Source organism: Numida meleagris, chromosome 11, assembly GCF_002078875.1.
Source record: "Numida meleagris isolate 19003 breed g44 Domestic line chromosome 11, NumMel1.0, whole genome shotgun sequence".
NCBI lineage: Eukaryota > Metazoa > Chordata > Aves > Galliformes > Numididae > Numida > Numida meleagris.
This window is the reverse complement of record NC_034419.1, coordinates 11,843,979-11,864,140: the sequence shown is the minus strand read 5'-3', so window position 1 is coordinate 11,864,140 and position 20,162 is coordinate 11,843,979. Positions and strand designations below refer to the sequence as shown.

Genomic DNA, 20,162 nt, shown 5'->3' with positions numbered 1-20,162 from the left:
TTTTTCCAAAGCTGAATCTGCCTGGAGTAATAACTATTTCTAACAAAACTGAGAAAGAATCAAATTCCATAGTAAATTTACTCTGTTCTGTGACAGCAGGCATTTTATTATTGCAGTGCTACTTTATTATTAAGTTTTTAGTATTTTTTATTGAGGCTTTTTTTTTTTAATATGGTTGGTAACTTTGTTTTATGGAGCCAGAAAGTTTCCATATCTAGTGAATAATCCACACCACACTACCTTTAATGAAGATAAGGGAGTATTGCATACTTGAGCAGTTCTCCTTTTCTCAGATGCTATTTGAGATTGGTTTTAATCAATCAAATTGACATTTTTTTCGATGTCATCATTCCAAACAGTAAAATATAACTTAACAATGAGAATATAAAAATGGTCTTTTCATGTTTATCTGGTGCACTCAATCTTTAAATCCATTTCTGTAGTTTATTGTTTGTTTTAAAATTGGCAGATTAGTACAGTCAGTGTTCAGGGAAACTCAGTGAAACAGATATCTTCATACATTTTTCATGTCATGCTATTTTTCAGTAGAGCTATAGTTTGAAATTGAGATTTAAACCATAGGTTCTAGACATATAAGAAAGTGTAGAATTTCAATAAGAAAGAAGCAGCAGATTGCAATATTATGAACTTTCCACCAAGTATATGTGATTTTTGAGGGAAAATGTCAGCCACAAAAATAAGCCTATAGAAAATGATTTAATAAAATTATGTTTTCCTGGAATGAAACTCATTTTCAAATCTTAACAGCTAGACAGTTTCAGATTTGAAAATTACAAGTTTGCATGTCGTGTGTCATATCCTGTGCATTTTTTGAGCTGTGATCAGGAAACGTTTTGGTTGAGCTTTCCTAACTAGAAAGGAGCCTCTTCCCCTGAACCTTCATTGCTCTTCCAAATGTATACATCTGAACGTTTGTATTAAAAAAAAACTTATTTTTCCCTATGACTTCCAGAGAAAAAGAGAGTGTTCAGTATAAAATACAGCTTATATGTTTTACATTGCAGTAAATATTTTACATTTCAGATGAATGGGTGTTTCCAGAAAGTTTCACTGAGGATATTCAGTTGGATGGGAGTGAGCAGTATGCAGCCACTCAAGATTCAGACTGCTGTGATTTAACCTCAGCAGAGACTGCCTCTACTGAACATCAAGGCAATGAAACACATGATCACGACATGAATCATAAAGAAATTTTCACATTTTCATCACAACCTCGATCAGCTCCTCATGGGAAGTCCCCAGATGCATCACCAGAACATTGCATTTTCCCTCTGGATTTGAAGCAAGACAGTAACGGTGTCGAGGAGGGAACCCAAATTGAAGATAACTTTCAAGGAACTGACAGTAGTGAAGAGGTAGGCCACTCTGTATGTGTAATTCTTGATAAAGTAGTCTTTGTCCTAAAACTCCTAAGTTGAGATTCTGTCTTCAAGGTAGACAGGGAAGATAAATCATCTTTTCCCCATACACCTTTAAGTAGATTTGTCTTTGTCAGGTTGCTGTATCTAACTGAATACAGGGGTGAAAATGAAGGCATTCCCTCTGTAACAAGTAGACAAAAGAAACTTAAGTCTCAGTCAGCCCCCTTGCCAGTACAGAGATGTGAGTTTTCTTTGAGCATCCTTATAACAGACTTTAGGAAAGCCTGCATCATAGATTTTAGCAAGACATACGTTTGTAATGCTTGAACAAGTGTGCAGTAAATAAGGCCTCACTGTGCCTCTTGGAACTGTAAGCAGAGACTGTTTTGCTCACCAACCTTGTCACACGTTCTGGTGTATTTTGTTTTTAATTACAAAATCTATTCCCCAGCATTCCAATCTTTTCCTCATAGCTAAGGAGTAAAATACAACCAAGATACCTAATGCTAAGACAGACCGAACAGAAATATTCTTCTGTTCTGGGAATCTATATTCCTGATGCTAATTACAACAGATAACATTTTTATCAGTTTTTTTTCTATGATTTTATGGGTTTCCCCACTATCTGTGGCACTTAAGCCTGTAAGGCCTTGTTATTTCAAACAAGGTTCTAGAATTTCAGAGTTAAATCAGTTTTAGTCAGGCTAATAATTCATGAACAGTGTTATGGATGTGATAACATAGCAAAGATACACAACTGTTTGGATTTCAAATAATTTCTTTGTTATCCTGATGTAAGCAATCAGTGGCTTATTTTTGTGACTTGCCCCACTAAAAGCTCTAGGCCTCAGTTCATCTGGCAGTCTGTGAATGCTGCAGAAGACCAGACCGGGGCTGTCACCAGGTGGCTGGCACATTGTTGGGCTGCTTGTATTGGTGGTGGATTCATTTTCTGGAAAACAAACAGAGTTGCAAAAGAGCTATGACCTTGATGAGCTTCTCTCCCATTTAAAAATCCTAAAAATCCAAAGCACTCATTGCTTTTCCATTCAGACGTTAATGGATGTCATCATCCATCACAGGAAGCTTACTGTCCTGGGATATGAAAAAGCCCACACACTGTATAACATCACCCATAACGCAGGAAAGCATGAGGTCCTTGATGGATAGACAAGGCCCAGTGACAAATGTGAAGTAGTGTCTGGTGTTCTTGGGTCTTTACCTTACCCGGTATTGCTGAGAGATCTATTGTTCCTCACAAGGAGCTATAAATCTCACATCATTGTGTGTTATCTGTAATGTCCTGCCATACTGTCATCCTGCCCCAGAGATTCAGTGCCAAGTGCAGAAAGAGAAAGCAATGACCAAACACTCCTGCCTTGACAGCACAGGGAGAACACTGTGGCACAACATTAATGATCATTTATAAGGCTGATGCGAGAGAGACTGAAAGAACATTCCTATCTTGCCTACAAAGATTTACACTACTTTATAAACTTAAAACTTTCTTATGCCATGTGCCAGAGGTAGGATAGGGCATAGACTGTTTTGTTCACGATCTTTGGGTGCAAATGGCATCAAATAGTGTCAATATTGCATCTGGAAATACATTGCATTAAAAAAAGAACATAATTGAGGCAAACAGACCTTCAGCATGTTAATTATTTAACTACTGTGTTAATAACTCATAGTTAAGCTATTCTATCATGTTAAAGAAGTCACTGAACCAACAAGTTACTTAGCAGACCTGTTTTGTCCATGTTGATCCTCTTCCCTGTACAGATGTGTTCTTTGTTGCTTTTTGCTATAAAGCTGGCTAACATTATACTGATATTCTGGATACTTATTTAATATTGAAATTGCCATTTCTGAAATAAACTGAAGACACTTTTGTTTCGGGCACTGAAAATATGGGAAATAGGAGCATGGAAAAGCCATTAAGAGTCAAACATAAGACCACTGACTTAATAGTAGCTGGTTTTAGCACAATTTAAGATATGTATGCAAAATTACCAAAATTCTTTAGCCAAATCATAACATATTCCCAAGTTTATTTTGCTTACAGGACAAAGTATTTACTTGCCTAAGTTATACTGAATCTTGCAATGATTTTTTTAAAAATGTGTGTTAATCTTACATGCTGAAGTAGGCTACATTGTTACAGGTTCTTGATACTACAATTGTCTTTCATTATCGTTAAGTATATTAGAGCTTCCTTTGAAATTCAGATGCACTATGTTTCTGTATAACATACATGGATATGTACTCATTCTTCAACTAAATTATATAAGACAGATCTCTCCAGTTACAGCTAAGACAATTGCACATGAGCATACTTTGTTACTCCTGGAAAATATAAGTGAAACTTAGTTCTTTAATGAAATAATTTTTGAAATAGCATGTCTTTGTAGTTTAAGTGTCTCAGTCTGCAGAAAAGTACAAAAGTTCTAAAAGTTTTCCGTGTGTTTTGCATCACTCTGTCATCAATTCTAAAATTACATTTAAAGAGGCCAAATCTCAATTTCATCACAGTGTACATTTGAAGTTAGTGGGGCTGCAAAGAAGAATTATGTACTTTTTGATTAAATCTGTGGAAAAGCAATATAATCCATGAAAAAGTAAAATCATTGTAAAATACAAGAGACGGGCCATTGGTTTTGCACCAGGATAAATTTCAAATAAATGCATATTGACTCTGTGCCGCCTGCGCTGAAAGCTGGAGGATATGCACAATAACTGTGCTAGAATTATACCTTACATGTAACTTTTGGGAAGGAAATGTTTCAGGGAGCAAGCTGATAACAGCAAGCATTCATAAATTCCCTTTACCATTTATCAGTGAGTCACCGCAATAGGTAAATGCCATTATTCAGTTATCAGAGACAATCAGTAAAGGATAAAAACTCTTCCTGGTGACTGGGGCTGGTGTGCCCACAAGGCCCACTGCTCCCAAACTCTCTTTTGGCTGGGAAGCCACCAGTAAAGCCTTCAGCAAAAGAACTTTCTGTCTTTATGCAATTAAAAGGGTAATATACTAAGTTAATAATCTCTTAGCAAAGCTGATGGGCAGTTTCACTCTGACACCTCAGTGTTAAAGCTCAGCATACAAAGGGACTATATCCCATCTGCTCCTCATAGGTGGCCCTCAAGAGTGATTACAGTGATCTTAAAATTACATCCCAGCAAGTGCAATCAGCTTTAAGTATCTAGCAATTGCCCAACTGCCCATCTGCATGTTTTTTCTAGGAATACAGTACATCAGTGGAAGGGCTGATTCCTCAGGGAAATCATTCTCATCTTCACTATACATATATGCATATGCTGTGCCGTAGATAATCTAGCAAACTTTATTGATATTTCTGGCACCATTTCATGATTTAATATTTAACAAATTATTCTAAAACCTAAATATATATGGCTGAAAGATGTGGAAAGATGGGAGGGGTTTAGATTTCAGATAAATCAAAGTTAACAGTTTAATGTGTGAAAAATGCATTGTTTTCTTTAGTAATCTTCCGCCTCAAATTAGCCTAACTTAATAAGGGCTTCCAGCACAGGTTTCGCAGTAACATGACAAAATAGAGAAGGGAAATAGTGTTGTGTGTTTCAAGGAAAATGCTAAGTAGAGGAATAAAATTGTTGTTGCAAACTTCTGAAATGCGTATCATTTCAATACCAGCAAAAAATCGAATGAACAAAAGCAACACAAAGCATTTGTAGATTTGATTACACTTCATCTGCACAGTTCATGCTATGCCTGAAATAAATGTACAACAAATGCAGATACTGTAGAAATAGTTACATCAGTATACCTTTGGAGAAAATGTGCTGTACGTTCATTAATCCTTTGTTTTCTGTGAACCACAGACAGTGATATGTTAAGAAATTCACCATGCTTCCTCACCACTATATATTTTCTTATTTGATGTATTATAAAATGCGTTGCATTAGAGGTTCACATTACATCTGCAAACCATACTCCGTTATAATATTTCATAAATGAAAAATGAGATTCTTTTTCCAGTAATAATTTTTGAATGTGCATTTTGTGTAATCCAACCCTGGACACACAGAAATCAGCAGCAAACTTAATCACTCAGTAGGACTGGACCTTGGCCATGAAAGGCACATTAAAGATATTCTGGTGTCTTACTGAATCTCGCAGTATCTTACACCTGGACTGGTAGCATTTGATAGAGAGACAGCATGATGTGATGAAAATAAGGCCTCTCATCCTTTCTTCCACGAGAATAAGAACATTGAGGCAAACACTAGACTTGCTTCCTTGTTATTTCTCTCTCTCCTTTGGTTCACGACTTAAGATGTAACTGCGCTTGCGGGGTACTCGGGGTAGTTGCCAGGAAGAGCAGATGGTTCTCAGAATCTTTTCAAATTCGAAATTAAGCAGTGGAAATTAAAGAGCCATTTTGAAATCTTAAGGTCAAATGTTTTATGCAACACAGTATTGGGTGAGGTGAGAGGAAATCACTTGTTCTTTGTTTTCTGAATTTAGGATAACAGTGACTTTATCCGGAGTACTGAGAACCTTGAGATCAGCTGCAGCAGGCAAGGAACATCTGATTCCACAGTCTTTAAAGGCAACACATTAAAGAGGATATCACAGAGAAACGAATACTGGAAGAATAAGGGATGCAGCAAACAAAACCTTGAGGAAAGCATCGAGTCAAAACCACAGAGTTCCACTGTGAGAAAGACAGAACCTGCCAGCTCTCAGAGAACCTTAAAGCCTACTCTTTCTCTTTCTCCAACTAGAAGTAAAACTGAATTCTTAAAAGTCATTCCAAATGCATCTGAAAAAACTGAGGGAGTTTCTGGTCAAACAAAGTCATCAGTCAGCAAAGACTCGCTCAAGAAAATCTCAAGAGAAAATGTATGTCTGACAACACAGACTCATGTAAGTGGTTTTTACTTCGAAATTAAGTTGATTGTTTAGAGAAGCTGTATTAGATATAATCAATTGCCTGAAATGAGCAGCAGTCTCTCTTTCATCCAGATACATTCTGGCTTCATCATAACAATCTTTACCAAGCTCAGTCTATTGAAAGTTGGTTTTCTACTTTGTTGTGTATAAACTGATATTCTGTCAGAAATCACTGAGGTTCATAGACAGCAGTAGATGTAATTGAGCAACTTGCATTTCAGAAATGATGTGTTAGAAGTACAGAAGTCATTTTGAGAACAAAGGCTGCAATAGAAAGCAGACAGGCTTTCCACTGATATATTAATGAATGGCCATAGAAAGAGCATTACTCTAGGTATTTCATAGTCTGTGATGGCCCTGAAAAAAGATAAATTATGTGATTGAGGCTATCCATGAGGATATGTCATAGGCTACATTTGCCATGCTACCAAATGGACTGTTACATTCAAAGCTTTCCTTTATCCCCAGTTTTTCTTTCTAGATTCTCATTACAGAAATGTACAGTAGTTTTAGAGACAAATTTGTCTGAAGCTAATTATGTTCTTCCATATTTCCTAATAGTTTAATCCATGTCTTCTCAACTTATATTAAGTGATGTACTTTGAATTGTGCTCTGAATGAGAAGTTGAAGCTTAAGAATCAAGTGCAGTCTGTAAATGACAAATCAGAAAATAAATTACCAGGTTTTTGGATAGAATTCCTTTGGGCTTAGACTTACTGCAGATCAGTACCTTTTAACATGTGACTCTTCTCTAAATGTGTTATGACATTATTAGATTTATTCCTGAGTATCTCAGAATGGAACAGGCCAAATTTGTTCCTCAGACTTCAGAGACTTTTTTTTGCAGACGTCAGCTAACGCCTTATGAGACCAAAGACTTACCCAGCCAGCATCTCTTGTCCAGCAGTGGTCAGTAGTAGGTGGCTACAGAAAAGTGTAAGGACAGGAGAAGCATCCAGCAGTACCTCCCCAGCACACCCCGCAGGCTTCCTACCAGCCAACCACAGCTTCACAACTTCTTGAGTGAAAAGTACTGCCTTTGTGATAAAAAAACTGGGCACGGAATTCATCTCCACACATGCTGCCTTTTGTGTCCATGTGGCCTTTGTCTTGTGACATTGAATTTAGAATTAAACTGCTAAATTGGGGGACAAAATAACTATCTCCTTTTATGCATTCTGAATGCAGCATTGTCTTCTTGGCACTTTCTCATTCTTACATTCATTATAAGAAACAATGAGCACTCATTTTCTTTATTCTTCTTACCTGTGCCACTTACTATTTTATGGCTGTATGTAATATTCCCCTGCAGTCGTCTCTTCTGCAGGGCAGGAAGTTCCATTGTATTTAGTCCCAGGTTTGCTCCTTCCTGATTTTTTTTTGCCTTCTTTCCCCCAAGCTAATGCCAGTGCTTAACATAAATGATTTGGGGTAGCGATATCTTTATCGAGGTACTGCACACTGCTGTGCACCAAAGTAGATGCCTCTCTTTTTTTATGGCTCTTTGAAACAGTTAGGTAGGTTTTCAAGAAAAAATAGCTGCAGTAACATCCTGCAACATGGCACCTCACTCACGTGATGGACATCCTCCCTCATTATTGTATTTTGTGTCTTTACAGTTTGCCTGATGTCCTTTAGGATATCACAGTCGCAATTCCAGTAGGGGGGTTACTGTCTTTCTGCTATTAGAATATTAGTCCATGGCAATTCCGTTACTCATCAAGGCAATTAATTTCAGTTATCAAGGGTAATGGCATCCATGAAAGGGGAAGCAGGAGTGGCCATTTCCATTGGGCAAAAGTACTACAGCTTTGACAGGGCCACCTTGCAGGTGGATTCTGACAACTATTTTTGGCTGCTTTGGCTTCTGAGCACCACAAATCAGCTAATGGTGGATACAGGGATCTGGGCATTAGTCCAGGTGCAATCGTCAAATCCTTGAGGTTGGAAGAGACCCATGAGATCATGAAGTCCAACTGTTGACTCATGGCCACCATGCTCACTTAGCGATGTCCATTGGTGTCACATCCACACACACATCTCTTGAAAAGCTCCAAGGAAGGTGACTCCACAACTCCCTGGGCAGCCTGTTCCAACAAGAGCAATCCAAACTGAGCATTAGATTAAAGACCAGTGCCTAGGAAAGCATACATTCAAATTTTCTTCTTACTTTTAGTAGTGACATGCAGGTATTGCCATGCCACTGATACTTCAGTGTTTTTTAATGAATTTAGTCTCTCCAGGACTGGTGTAAGGGTTGTGGTTTATGTATCTCACCCTGTGAGTGAGGATTCTAGGAATCTCCTCCCATATTGAGCAAGTAGCTTATAGGATTCTGTAGAAGAGAGAAAAGGGGCAATTAAATACTATAATGTAGGTGAAAATGAGAAGTATTGTTAAGACCTTAAGGCAATGCTGTGAACTTCCAGATAAGAGCAGCCACCCAACCACAAGGTATATGCTTCATCCTACAGAATGTAGTTACTGAGTTAATATTTTTCACCAGTTAGAAAGTGAATGAAATTAGTGATAAAAGCCAAAGACATCAATGAAAAATATAATATTGCTAACTACAATGAGACAGCACTGGAGGATTTTGTTGGCTGCGGTCATGAAACTATTTCCATTTTGAAACACTGTTCTTTGTTTTAAGAATTATGTACAAGATAATAGTTTTGTACAAATGGGTATTAGAGTGAGAGTTCACATAGAAGTAGTCTCCTAATCTGTTCATGCAGAGGACTGGTAAAGTAAAAAATGCTTAACCAACTCTTACTGCAATCAATTTGCTAACTGCTTAATACATTTTAAGGACCTAGTTGCTTGCAATGTTTTATTCATGTTTTAATAGAGTTCTCTATTATTAAGTTCAAATATTTTTAATTAAGAAAGAAGTGCAGCCCTCTGGGTAATATTGCAACCATGTAGATAGCTGGTAATTAAACTTTCCACATGTGTAACTACATTAAACAATCCTGAATAAATCATTTGAACCTATAAGGATGCGAATATCATATGAAAAAATATATAAATTTAAATAACAGGTTTTGTCAATCTAGCAAAAGATTTAAGAGTTTAATAAAAATGCCTTTTTATCATAAAGGGAAGATATGCAAAAGAGAAGATAAGCTTTTACTTACTAAATGAAATATTAATTTCAGACAAATTTACAAGTATCACAAAGTTACTTCTTACATCAGAAGTTCCTCCTACATTTCAAAGTAAACAATCTCAAATTCAGTTTTCAAATTCTCTCTTTGAAAAATCAGCTCAGAGCAGGAAAAATGCGTGAAGAAGCTTTTTTGTAGTAGTCATCTGGAGCTGCAGAATATGTAATCCAAACTATTATTTTGTAATCCAAGGAGTTTGTTGTAAGTGGGTGTTATAGATGGAAAGCTTTTATGACATTTCTTCTGAGTATGGTATTTCAAGAGAGAGAAAATTGCAAGAAAGGAAAACAGACTGACCATGTGAAATCAGCCAAGAAGACAAACAAATGTTTTGAGTTCTTTTGTAAAAGTTCTAAAGATCTGTGCATCTTTCTTCATAGGCATAAACAATGAGATCATCAGCTAGGGAACGTTTTGTCTTTACTAAAAAGAGGATGAGAAAAATGTTCTTTCAGTTCTTAGAGTATTTATCCTGCATGGTGCTAGTTCATTCTGTTGTTTTAATGACTGCATGCCAATAGATTCATATTGGAGGTAAGAAAGATAAGGAAAAGCTCCTCTTATAGTAATCAAATAAATGAATTACAGAAGGTTTCTGCATAAGAAAATTAACAGGAAATCAACAGCTTCAGTAAGATCAATGACAATTTTAGCAGCTGTAGATCTAGTAGAATACTAATGTGCCAAAGCAAAGCAGGCTTTGCACATAAAACATAGCAAGCTCAATGTGTAGTGAACAAATAAGTAATAGTAGCTGAACTATTAACTTACATTTAGTAAGGTAAGGAGAAAATGTCAAGTGTTATTTTGGAATTAAAAGTGGTAGCAATAATCACACAACTCGGGAATGAAGCTTGGAGCCAAAAACCAGAGGTAAGAGAGGGGTAACAGCTGTGCTAACCATGGTGGCTCATGCACTGCACAATTCAACCACTGAGCATAGAAAATAATGACAATAGCAGCATTTATTTTAATATGTATACACTAGCAAATTACTAAAGAAGTCCTTAAAATTTAGTGCTGACATGTAGTTTTCCAGATAAATTTTATGCTGTGCTTCACAAATAACTAAATGTTATGTTGATAGTGTTTATGATACTGTGATAACTGTATGATTAAGTTTATTTCAAGATTTGCATCAGATGTTTATGCAGTTTTAGCTGCTGGATTTTCAAACTTTGAGAAGCTTGCTTGAATAATAATCATGTTCTTAGTACAATGCAAGAGAAACTTCACCAGACACCCTGAACCCAGCCTGGGGTCTGTAACAGTGCTGTGCTCTCCTTTTTGTGATGATAATGCTCGGTCTCCATAGCTGAGCAGAAATGTGTTAACTAATCTTTCCTAGTAAACATTTTGTTTCTCTTCTAGCATTGCAGCTTCTTTAAGATTCCCCAAAGTTGTTCATTTCATTCATACGTTCTGCTCCGTGATCCTGTCCATATTGTTGGCTTCTGTATTTTATTTCACAGGAGTATGACTGGAAGAACTACCAGTCAAGCAGACTGAGTGCATCTGAACTGCAGATGCTGGCTAGCATGAAAAGGCAACAAAATGAAGAACTGAAGGATACAGGGATCTCACATGGGTTGAGTGCATCACAGATAGACAAGTGCAATGTTAGCATAAGTACAAGCAGCGATGATACAACAACCTGGAATTCTTGTTTCCCACCAGTAAGTCTAAACCTACAATATTTTCCTTAAAGTTCTCTGAGATTTTGTGTATTTCAGGGGTCTTGAGTATTAATGATCCTTTGAGCAGTGTCAAAATTTGAGGTATCTTTATCAAATGTTTTTTAGAACTCATTAAGTAAAATACACAACCAAAGCATACACTTGCAGCAGCTTCTGTATTGCCACTATGGAAAGGAATACCTCCTATTTATTTCCATAGAAGCTACAACAGATACAAAGAGCACAACAACGCTATTTGATAGACCAAAATCCATGCAGCAATGGAACGTGCAACAGTGCCTTCTACCAGGACAGAAGCACGCTCGTAAAGGTATTAATCAGGATTTAGTTTAGAAAACAATACAGGAAAAAGCAGCTTACCCTTCCCAAAGGCTGCAAGAGACTCAAGAAAAGCACAATCCCCACAGAGAGAAGCTGCTCCCTCTGCCACTAACCCTTAAATGAGGGTGGACCCTGGGTCCACCCTTTGGGTCTCTCAGGGGCACTGCTTGCAGCTGTGCTCCCTGGGTTAGCCATGCCTTCTCACCTGGTGCTCAATCAGTGGTTCAGGCTGTGACCTAGCAATTCCCATACAAAATCTCAACTACAAAACACTATTTTTCAGCATAGTCACCACCATTAATTAGCTCTGCATTTTTTCCAGCAATGAACAAGAGCCTGCATGCTGCGCTCATAAACATCTGCCCTAGCAGAGGTGACCCACTGTTTTATATCTGCTGTGATGGCATCATTGCTAGGAAGAATGTTCCCCATACAGTCCAACTTTCACTGTGCTCACCCCCTTCATTTGGTCTCCATCAACAATCTGCAAGCATTGAAGAATATTAGTGGGTGCCATTTTTTCCGGATGGAGGAATTCAATGACACGCCTTTGTTTTATATGCGCTTCCGTGTCAGGTGCCATTCTGTCAGACTGCCCTTCTGCTGCCATCTGTCCCACAGCAACAAAATGTAAGAGAATATTGGTGGGAAGGTTCAGCCTCTGCTGCCAAACCGCCAACATCCGCCTCTGACTTTGTGGGCCAACAGAATAAAATAGGAGGCATTATTTTCAGAGCAGCCCTCGCATATATTCTTTCTTAGAATCCTGAATAATCATGTAGGCTGTACAGCTTGTCATAATAGCAGCTGACAACCTGCAGATGTGTGATATAGTACTAAAAAATATCTTCAGAATGAATGAAACCCATATATACCAGTCAGCAATTGCATTCTAGTATGAGTAATGGAGAGTAATTGCTTCTTACAATGATAAAGTCTCATTACTGAACAGCTAACTGTTTAAAGGACTGAAGCAGGAGAGTAGTGTCAAAAAGCTGCAGTAGTTCTGAGCACTTAGTGTGTGATCCTCCTGTATTTTACACCTTGTATCATTACTTGTCCTGGCCCAAAGTGCTACAAAATCTCACAGCTGCACTATGTGACAGAGTGCTGTTCTAAGGAGAGGAGTATTTGTTACAGTCCACTGAAGAGTATTGAATGCATGAAATCACAGAACAGCATTCCAGCAACGGTATGAAGGTATTCGCAGGAGCTGCTATGAAACTAGATAACCTCATACTCCATTTATATCACAGCAACATAGCTCTTACTTTATTACATGTGGAACCATAATAAATAATGAATGTGTCTTAAGTAAAGCCCGCAACTCTCAGAGGCAGCTCCAGTGTTAGGAGAGTAAGCACTGCTGTGTGCCCCAGTATAAATTCCTGTAGGGTAACTGCTCTGAAATGATAGCTGCAGATTATCTCCAGGGTCCTACAGGGCCCAGATAGAGCCCTGTAGTCTGGACAATACTCTCAGTCATATGGCCTGATTTTGGGGTAGTCCTGCATGGAGCAATTGATGGTCCTAATGGGTGGCTTCCAACCTGGGATATTCTATGATTCTAAAGGATTGTTTAAAATGAAAGGTGCTGCTCCAGTACTTAGTGAAACACAAGGTGATTGCCAACAGAGCTCTTTGATCTCGCTGCCTTGATAGTTTCTGTGTGCTTTCAGACTAATAACATCAGTTTTTAAAAGTGTTTAGATATAATAGGTTCATCGTTTAAATTGTAATTTAGCATAGCTATAGTGTTCTGTTGGCTTACAAATCTAGAGATGTCAGCTAATTTCATATAGCTGTTCTCAGTGAATCCCCACACTTCACATTCACGGGTGCAGTAAATGTGTTATTCTATGCAGAGACAGACTAAAGAACTGAGAGATGGAAATACAGCCTATCCAGAGTGATTAGAGCATGCTCCAAGGCTGTTCCTGCTGGATTTCAGTCTTCTGTTTTTATGTCCCCTCATCTTTACTACCACCACCATTCAAGCTGAGTCGAGAGAATTTACAAATGATCAATCCCTCCAAAATCCAACATACAAACTGGAGAAAAGTTTGTATGCGTCTGCAGCCATCTGCCGTTCCTTTGTCAAATGATTTTAGCTGTACAGGAAAGAAAGAGAGGTAATCCTCATATCACAGCCTGAGAAATTAGGGACAGCTGGAAATGCTCGTCATGATTAACCTTTCATGCTTCCATGTGTTTCCAGGTAGTATCTTTCTGATTATTTAAATCAGTATTATCTACTGCTTTGCCTTGTGGTCTTCCAAGATAATCATAAGAAGTATTTTTTATTCTCAATTTTTGTTCATATTATATAACCTTTTTGTACCTTGTTTGAATCTATGGCAACAGCACCACCAGAAGGCAGATTTTTGTGTATCTTTCATTTTGAAATACATACGATGCTTTGTGAAGCAGTGCAGTATATAATCATGTTAAACAGTGAACATACATATCAAAGTAATATTTCACAAATAAAACACATTTTTAGTGAGTTTATTTTTCCCATCACTTGTCTCTATTAGTGTGATTTCCAGATTCACTGAAAAATTTCACTTATTACTAATGAATCTCAGCAGTGCTTCTGAAGTAAAGGCACGAAGATCCATTATAGTGCTAAGCTGCAGTTAGAACAGATGTCCTTAAAAAGCTATAAAACTGATATACTAAAACTGTATTTTACAACCTGTGGTAGCTTAGCAAGAACTGAGTATGTGCTGTCCAGAGAAACTGTTGAAATGCAAGTTGTTTAGCAGCTGCTGTAAACCATGACAGCCAAAAAGAAATAAAATAGCTTTGAATATTACACATTACCCAGCATAGCTATCAGCTATAAATATAAACAGCTTCTTTTTTTTTAATGAATTTTACTTCAAAGGAGAACCATGAATCCTTGCAAAAACTGTGGGGGGCACAGGGCAGAGTCCTAAATCAATGATAAATATATGTAGAACTAAATATTTTGAAAGATAATATTTGACTGAATGCTTTCTTAAATATCAAGATATATGAAGTTCACCACTAGCTTAGCAACAACGTGCAAGACAGCTCTATGTATTGCAGAGTATAATGTGAAGTTTATATTGACACATATGCATATTATCCAAGAATTGTTGGAAAGCTTTAGGAAATAATTCTGCTTTAATGCCTTGATCTTCCTGTTCTGTCAGGGAAATTCAGCTTCTTGGGTTGCTGTTTCCAGACAACATCAGACTTCACTTTAGATACAACACAAGAATTTTCGAGCACGATCACATATAAGAGAGTTTAGAATATCTTCTTGCCTGTGCTCCCTTATTCTCAGTCAGAAATGCAAAGGAGAATGAATCACAGAATCATAGAATCATTAAGGTTGGAAAAGACCACAAAGACCATCAAGTCCACCATCAGCCCACCCCCACCATACCACTGCCCACGTCCCTCAGTGCCACATCTCCACGGTTCTTGACCACCTCCAGGGACAGTGACTCCACCACTCCCCGGACAGCCTGCTCCAATCTATGAAGATTGCCTTAGATTGCTAATTGATGAATCCTAAAAGCTCACAGCGGTGAAATGCTCTGTTATTAGACTCCAGAATATGCTCAGCACTTAGACACGTCTTTCAAGCAAGAGTACGCACAGAGCACAAAGATTGCTTGTTCCTCAAGCAACTGCCTAAATATAAATTCAATCAAATAGGTTTTGAACTAGAAAACATTTGAAATTTCAAGGTTCTCCCCTAATTTTGGGAAGGTCTTCTGCCCTCCACTGTGATAATTCAGAAAAGAAAACACTTAACAGAAATGGTCTGACAGAAGTGAAGTCTGACAGACAGGAGGAGTGATATTTAAACCCAGAATTATTCCAGCTGAGAGCTCAGTTTGACAGCCCCTGGAGGGATCTATTCACATCAAGTCAAATTGCAAAACTGAGGCAGACTATTCTTTACTATGAAATGAGACTAAAAATTATTTAGACAGATATTTTGGTTCATAGACTGACTAATTCAGCTTCTATCTCATCCACAGTCTCCTACTAGCCATCACTTGGGAATTGCACCATCCATGACCAGGCAGTGACTTATATTTGGCAGTAATTAGAGTGTCATTCATCCCAAGCATACCATCTCTCCCCACTTCCTCAAACGATGAGAACATAACTCTTTTGTATTAATTCTATAAAGATGCAGTTCCTTTCATAATACTTAGTATTTAACATCCCATGTACTGATTTGTACAAGTATTTTTAATGCATGCTTGTATTTTCATTTGTTTCTGCATTTGCTTCAGTGGTTGGTTTAGAGCTGTTCCTGATGCACTGGATGATGTGATGGGGTCTTCTCTGCAAACATTACATACATTTTGAGACAAAGTGTATTTCTGAATTTTTATATTAGTTTATGAATATCAGTGTTTCTGGCGAATAGCTGTTTTAATGCCATAAAGACCAAATAATTTAATATAAAACTTTGGGGGCACATTATTACAATTGTTGGGTACGATTCGGAGATTTTTTTAATCAGAAATGATCATCACCCTTCCCTCTCTGTGTCCTGGCCCTGTCCCCACACTCAGACAGCAGGGAAGTGACTGCACGGTCGACTCCTTCATTCATATGTATCTCCACCCAGATAAGAATCATCTGTTAAGTTATACCTTTGCACAGTTAGGATCTGAATATCCCTTTTAAATTTCACAGATAAGACGAAAGACCATAAAATTCCAATATCAGAAGCTGCAAATGTGTATCCTTATAAAGGATCTCTTACATACTTCTCAACATTCTGAAAGAATATTTGCAAAGTTATTTTCTCACTGTTATTTTATGTTTTCCATAGCCCGTCAGTCAGGAGCATCACTATCAGAAAGAAATGAGCCCACTTTCACATTCCAACCCACGGTAAGATTCCATTTATAGCCCAGGCAGTAAGAATTCAGTCGGAGTGTTCTGAATACCAAATGTGACGTTCTTTGATTTAATCTTAAATCTCTTCTCTGTTGCAGCCTCCTCTCAAAGAGCTTTACTATTGCTCTTTTTAGTCATTGTCTATGGGTTGCAGTAAGTCTGCATTGTCCCAGAATGCAGGGCTGGATTCAGCATGGTTGAGATGTACCCTGTATATTTAAAGGAGCCAGCACAGCCCTTGCTCCTACACGTGCTTTGATGCGTGATTGAGCAACTCTTCTTCATCTGACATTTATATACTCTCACCTGTTTCTTTCTCTCTCTCTCTGTCTCTACTTTGTAGGCTCAGAAGTAAAATTGTACCTGTGACTCCAGGTGTCAGGGAATCCATTTGTTAGAAAAGGTTTTAATGTTACTTATTTAGAAAGGACTTTTCAATAGATAACCTAGTCAGGACAAGGTGCTGTGTTATAACACTGTGGGATAGTTCAAACCAATCCTGTCCACAATGTATTTGGGATGTCAAGTTTTTAGTCTTATCTGTTCTGTTTGGAGTCAGCACCAAAAGTCCAGTGACTTTAATGTAAGATAAGATGGGGATTTGAAGACAAGGGGAGACGGTGGCTAAAGAGAAGCAATGAACGCTGGGACAACCAGAATGAATTGTCCTGTTTCAGAACTGCCTTGCACCTGTGAAACCCCAGCATCGCTTTGCCAGTTCTTGAACAGCCTGAACAGGAGATGTACTTCATCTTTAAAGCAGTCCTGCTTCCCTTTCCATTGGTGTGATTAACACAGATTTTGCACGTCCAAGTTTTAGCTGGACAATGCATGCATGTTGGGAGGGGTATGAGGAGAGGGTATTTCGGATATGACTCCAAGACAGCTTGCTCAATTTCTTTTCAGGATACCAACAGGGTGAAATTTTATGACAGTGCACTGCCAGTCAGTTGTGCAGCATAATATGCATTTCTCTCCACACAGATGTTTTCAGTCACTTGTTTTACTTGCCATCCACATTTTTATTATCTTCTTGTTAGATTTTATGGAGTGAACACTATGAAACTTGCTGTGCAGGTTCACCCAGATGCATCACTTATTGCAACATACAGCCATATGTTTCTTAGTGCACACAGTATCTTACTGGAGTTAAAGTACAACCCTGGATTCCTGTCCCATTTCATATGTAAATCTGAGTGCCAGTATTGTTCTAGAAAACCTTTCCACCTTTTGTGCTACTTATGAAACGAGCTACCTCTATCCTTACTAATTGTTAGAATGGATGAAGTGGATGGAGACACTTGACTATAGCCCACAGCTTCAGTTATCCCGTACCTTGTGACTGACCGGGACTCTTATTCCAGAATTGATTTCCTAATTCTGATGGTGTAAGAATTGCATTATATTATACAAAATACATTGCAGTGCAAGCTGCATTGTTTTTCTACTTTCGGCCAATAGGTTGAGTCAGATTTTATTATTTTTCTTCATGTGATAAAGCAATTTGGTACTCAGTACATTTTATATACTGAAAAAGAGAAGCACCACCATTATCTGTAAAAATAAAGCATTTCAGCACATCGAGTTTATATGATCACCAATGAAAACTTATATTTCCATGTAATAAAACCTAAAACAAAATAGTATAAATTACAGCTTTGTTCTTATGCTATTTTAATCCAGTACACACAGTAGAGAAAGTTCTGTAGAAGTCGTTTTTTAGAAATGCAGGCAAAGTATTCGTAAAATACCTGAATACTTGAAAGTGCCCCATAAATTCAGTAGCCCTTGTGAACTGCCAGAAAAGTATTATTGGGCTGTAAATAGAGAAGATGACAAAATTATGAGGTCAGTTTGCATCATGGTATAAAAACTGGAAAAGACGTGACTGGAATATCATGATTCACATTGTTAACTTTCATTTATAACAGAAAACTTAGCAATGTTTCCCATTGAGAGTGTGTGAGTGAGAGAGAGATAATATTAATGGTAATTTTGTAACTTAGTACTTAAGATTTTTTTAAAAGCCTATTTTAATAAGTAATGTATGGGCAAGTGGAAAATACCTCAATCTTTGTAAGCCTACGATAGTTATGACAAGGAATGAGTGAAAGTATCTGAAAAACTGATGTATCCTATGCAGATCAGTGGGTAGAAATACCATGGTACAAAGAGATAGTTTGTTGTAAAGAATGATAAAGAATGTGACAGGTCTGAAGTAACTTTAAAAGGCGTATTAGTGGTATTTTCTGGGAAATGGAGAGAGCAGTGTAGCAGCTATTGTCCAGTAAATGTTGCTTCTGTCCATTAGAAGATAAGCCAGGAAAGAAATCACCTGTGAAGATAATGGAAATACAGTCAATAAAAAGACCCAGCTAGACTCATTTTCCATTGGACCCACTGGGTAGAGGTCATAAGTCTGCCAAGAATATTGCTGCTGCTGTACAAATCATGCCCACATTATGCTGCTTTGCAAGGCACGGAACCAGTGAATGAAAGGAGGCAGACGGACCGCAGAGGCTACAGAGCCAGATGAGCAAGAAGATGTGCGGTGTCTCAAGCCTTAGCTCTGCAGTTCCTCAGGCTGACTGGCTGTACGGCCCGAGCCGAACTTCAGAACTGCTTCTTTTCCCTCCAGATAGGAAACTAATTAGCTGTTACTTCTCCCTTCAGAGCAGGGGCTGGAAACTGCTATGCACTCTGCATCTACTTAGTAAGCATTTCAGCAGCGTTGTCCTCCAAAACGTTTGTGTGTTGTAGAAGATCTGGAAGTTGTGTTAAAGGAAACGCTGAAGGAAAGTTAATATCGAAGAGGAATTGCAGCAATACTGAACTGCAAAATGAGGAACTGTTCTGTAAAAAAGATGTTTGAGCCTAATTTTCTGAATAGATTCTCTGAACTACAGATGCTCTTCCGAAAATTTATTTCTGATAAAAGCTGATTTTCCATCTTGGAGAGAGATTTTTTTAAGTTGAAATCTGCCTTTATAAGCATTGCCTCACCAGCTCCTCAGCTGGCATCCTGCTCAGCTCTTCCCAATCTACCAAATTAAATTTGTTCCTCTGAAGTTCAAACAGCTGTTCACAGAAACCATGCTAGGGCAGGACATAAATATTTCAGCACATCGTTAGGTATCTTGTCAAAGGAAGTATGTTTTACTTCAGTAACTTCATATTGTGTTTACATTAGTTTCCATCATGGTTTTGTTACAAACTGAAAAGAATCATCTTAAAACCAAGGAACACACTAGGTTCCTAAAATGTTAAGGAAAACCAGTGATACTGTAAAGTGTTTACAGGAAATAGATGCTGCAGTTCAGGCTGGCTTTTTGTCTAGATTTGTGGTCTATCTATGGAAAGTGTCACACTGTACTGTAGTTTAAATCCTTCGAAGCTTTGCCTCTTGTGGATGCGATAGGAAGTTCCCTGTATCTATAACAGGCTGATAAGGGCCTGCAGTCATTGGCAGATGATAAATAGGCATTGACCTCACCTCACATTGGCGTGGTGCAGGCTGACTGAAGCAGGCTGTCCTGTCACTGTAACCTACATGCATTCCATTAGAACGACTGGTCTGTCATCATTCTTCCTTCTAATGCAACCCAAAAGAAAAAAGTAAAAGCAATAACATTTTCTTGTCCTTTCTGGTAAAGGTATCTCTCCAATGGAAGTAGTTCACATCCATATAACAAAAAATGAACAAGCAGTAGTTGCCTTACAAGCAGTAAATTATTTTTCCCATTTGCTTTT

General features: G+C 37.9%; 1 protein-coding gene and 1 long non-coding RNA gene across 8 annotated transcripts in view; one reads left to right on the top strand and one right to left on the bottom strand.

The window, feature by feature from the left end:
• C11H3orf67 (chromosome 11 C3orf67 homolog) overlaps positions 1-20,162 on the top strand; it is a 65,128-nt gene that overhangs the window by 31,621 nt on the left and 13,345 nt on the right. For 6 of the 7 annotated variants that reach the window (XM_021409033.1, XM_021409035.1, XM_021409034.1 and 3 more), the window contains 4 exons: positions 1,045-1,376; positions 5,896-6,297; positions 10,968-11,171; positions 16,345-16,406. In XM_021409033.1, coding sequence (XP_021264708.1) covers positions 1,045-1,376; positions 5,896-6,297; positions 10,968-11,171; positions 16,345-16,406 — 1,000 coding nt within the window. The remainder of the gene's footprint in view (positions 1-1,044; positions 1,377-5,895; positions 6,298-10,967; positions 11,172-16,344; positions 16,407-20,162) is intronic. The other variant, XM_021409037.1, reaches the window with a different exon arrangement.
• LOC110404624 lies at positions 6,308-11,614 on the bottom strand. Its single transcript, XR_002442377.1, has 3 exons — positions 11,553-11,614; positions 8,603-8,660; positions 6,308-8,412 (listed from the first exon to the last, which is right to left on the bottom strand). It is a non-coding gene; the product is annotated as an uncharacterized LOC110404624 (long non-coding RNA).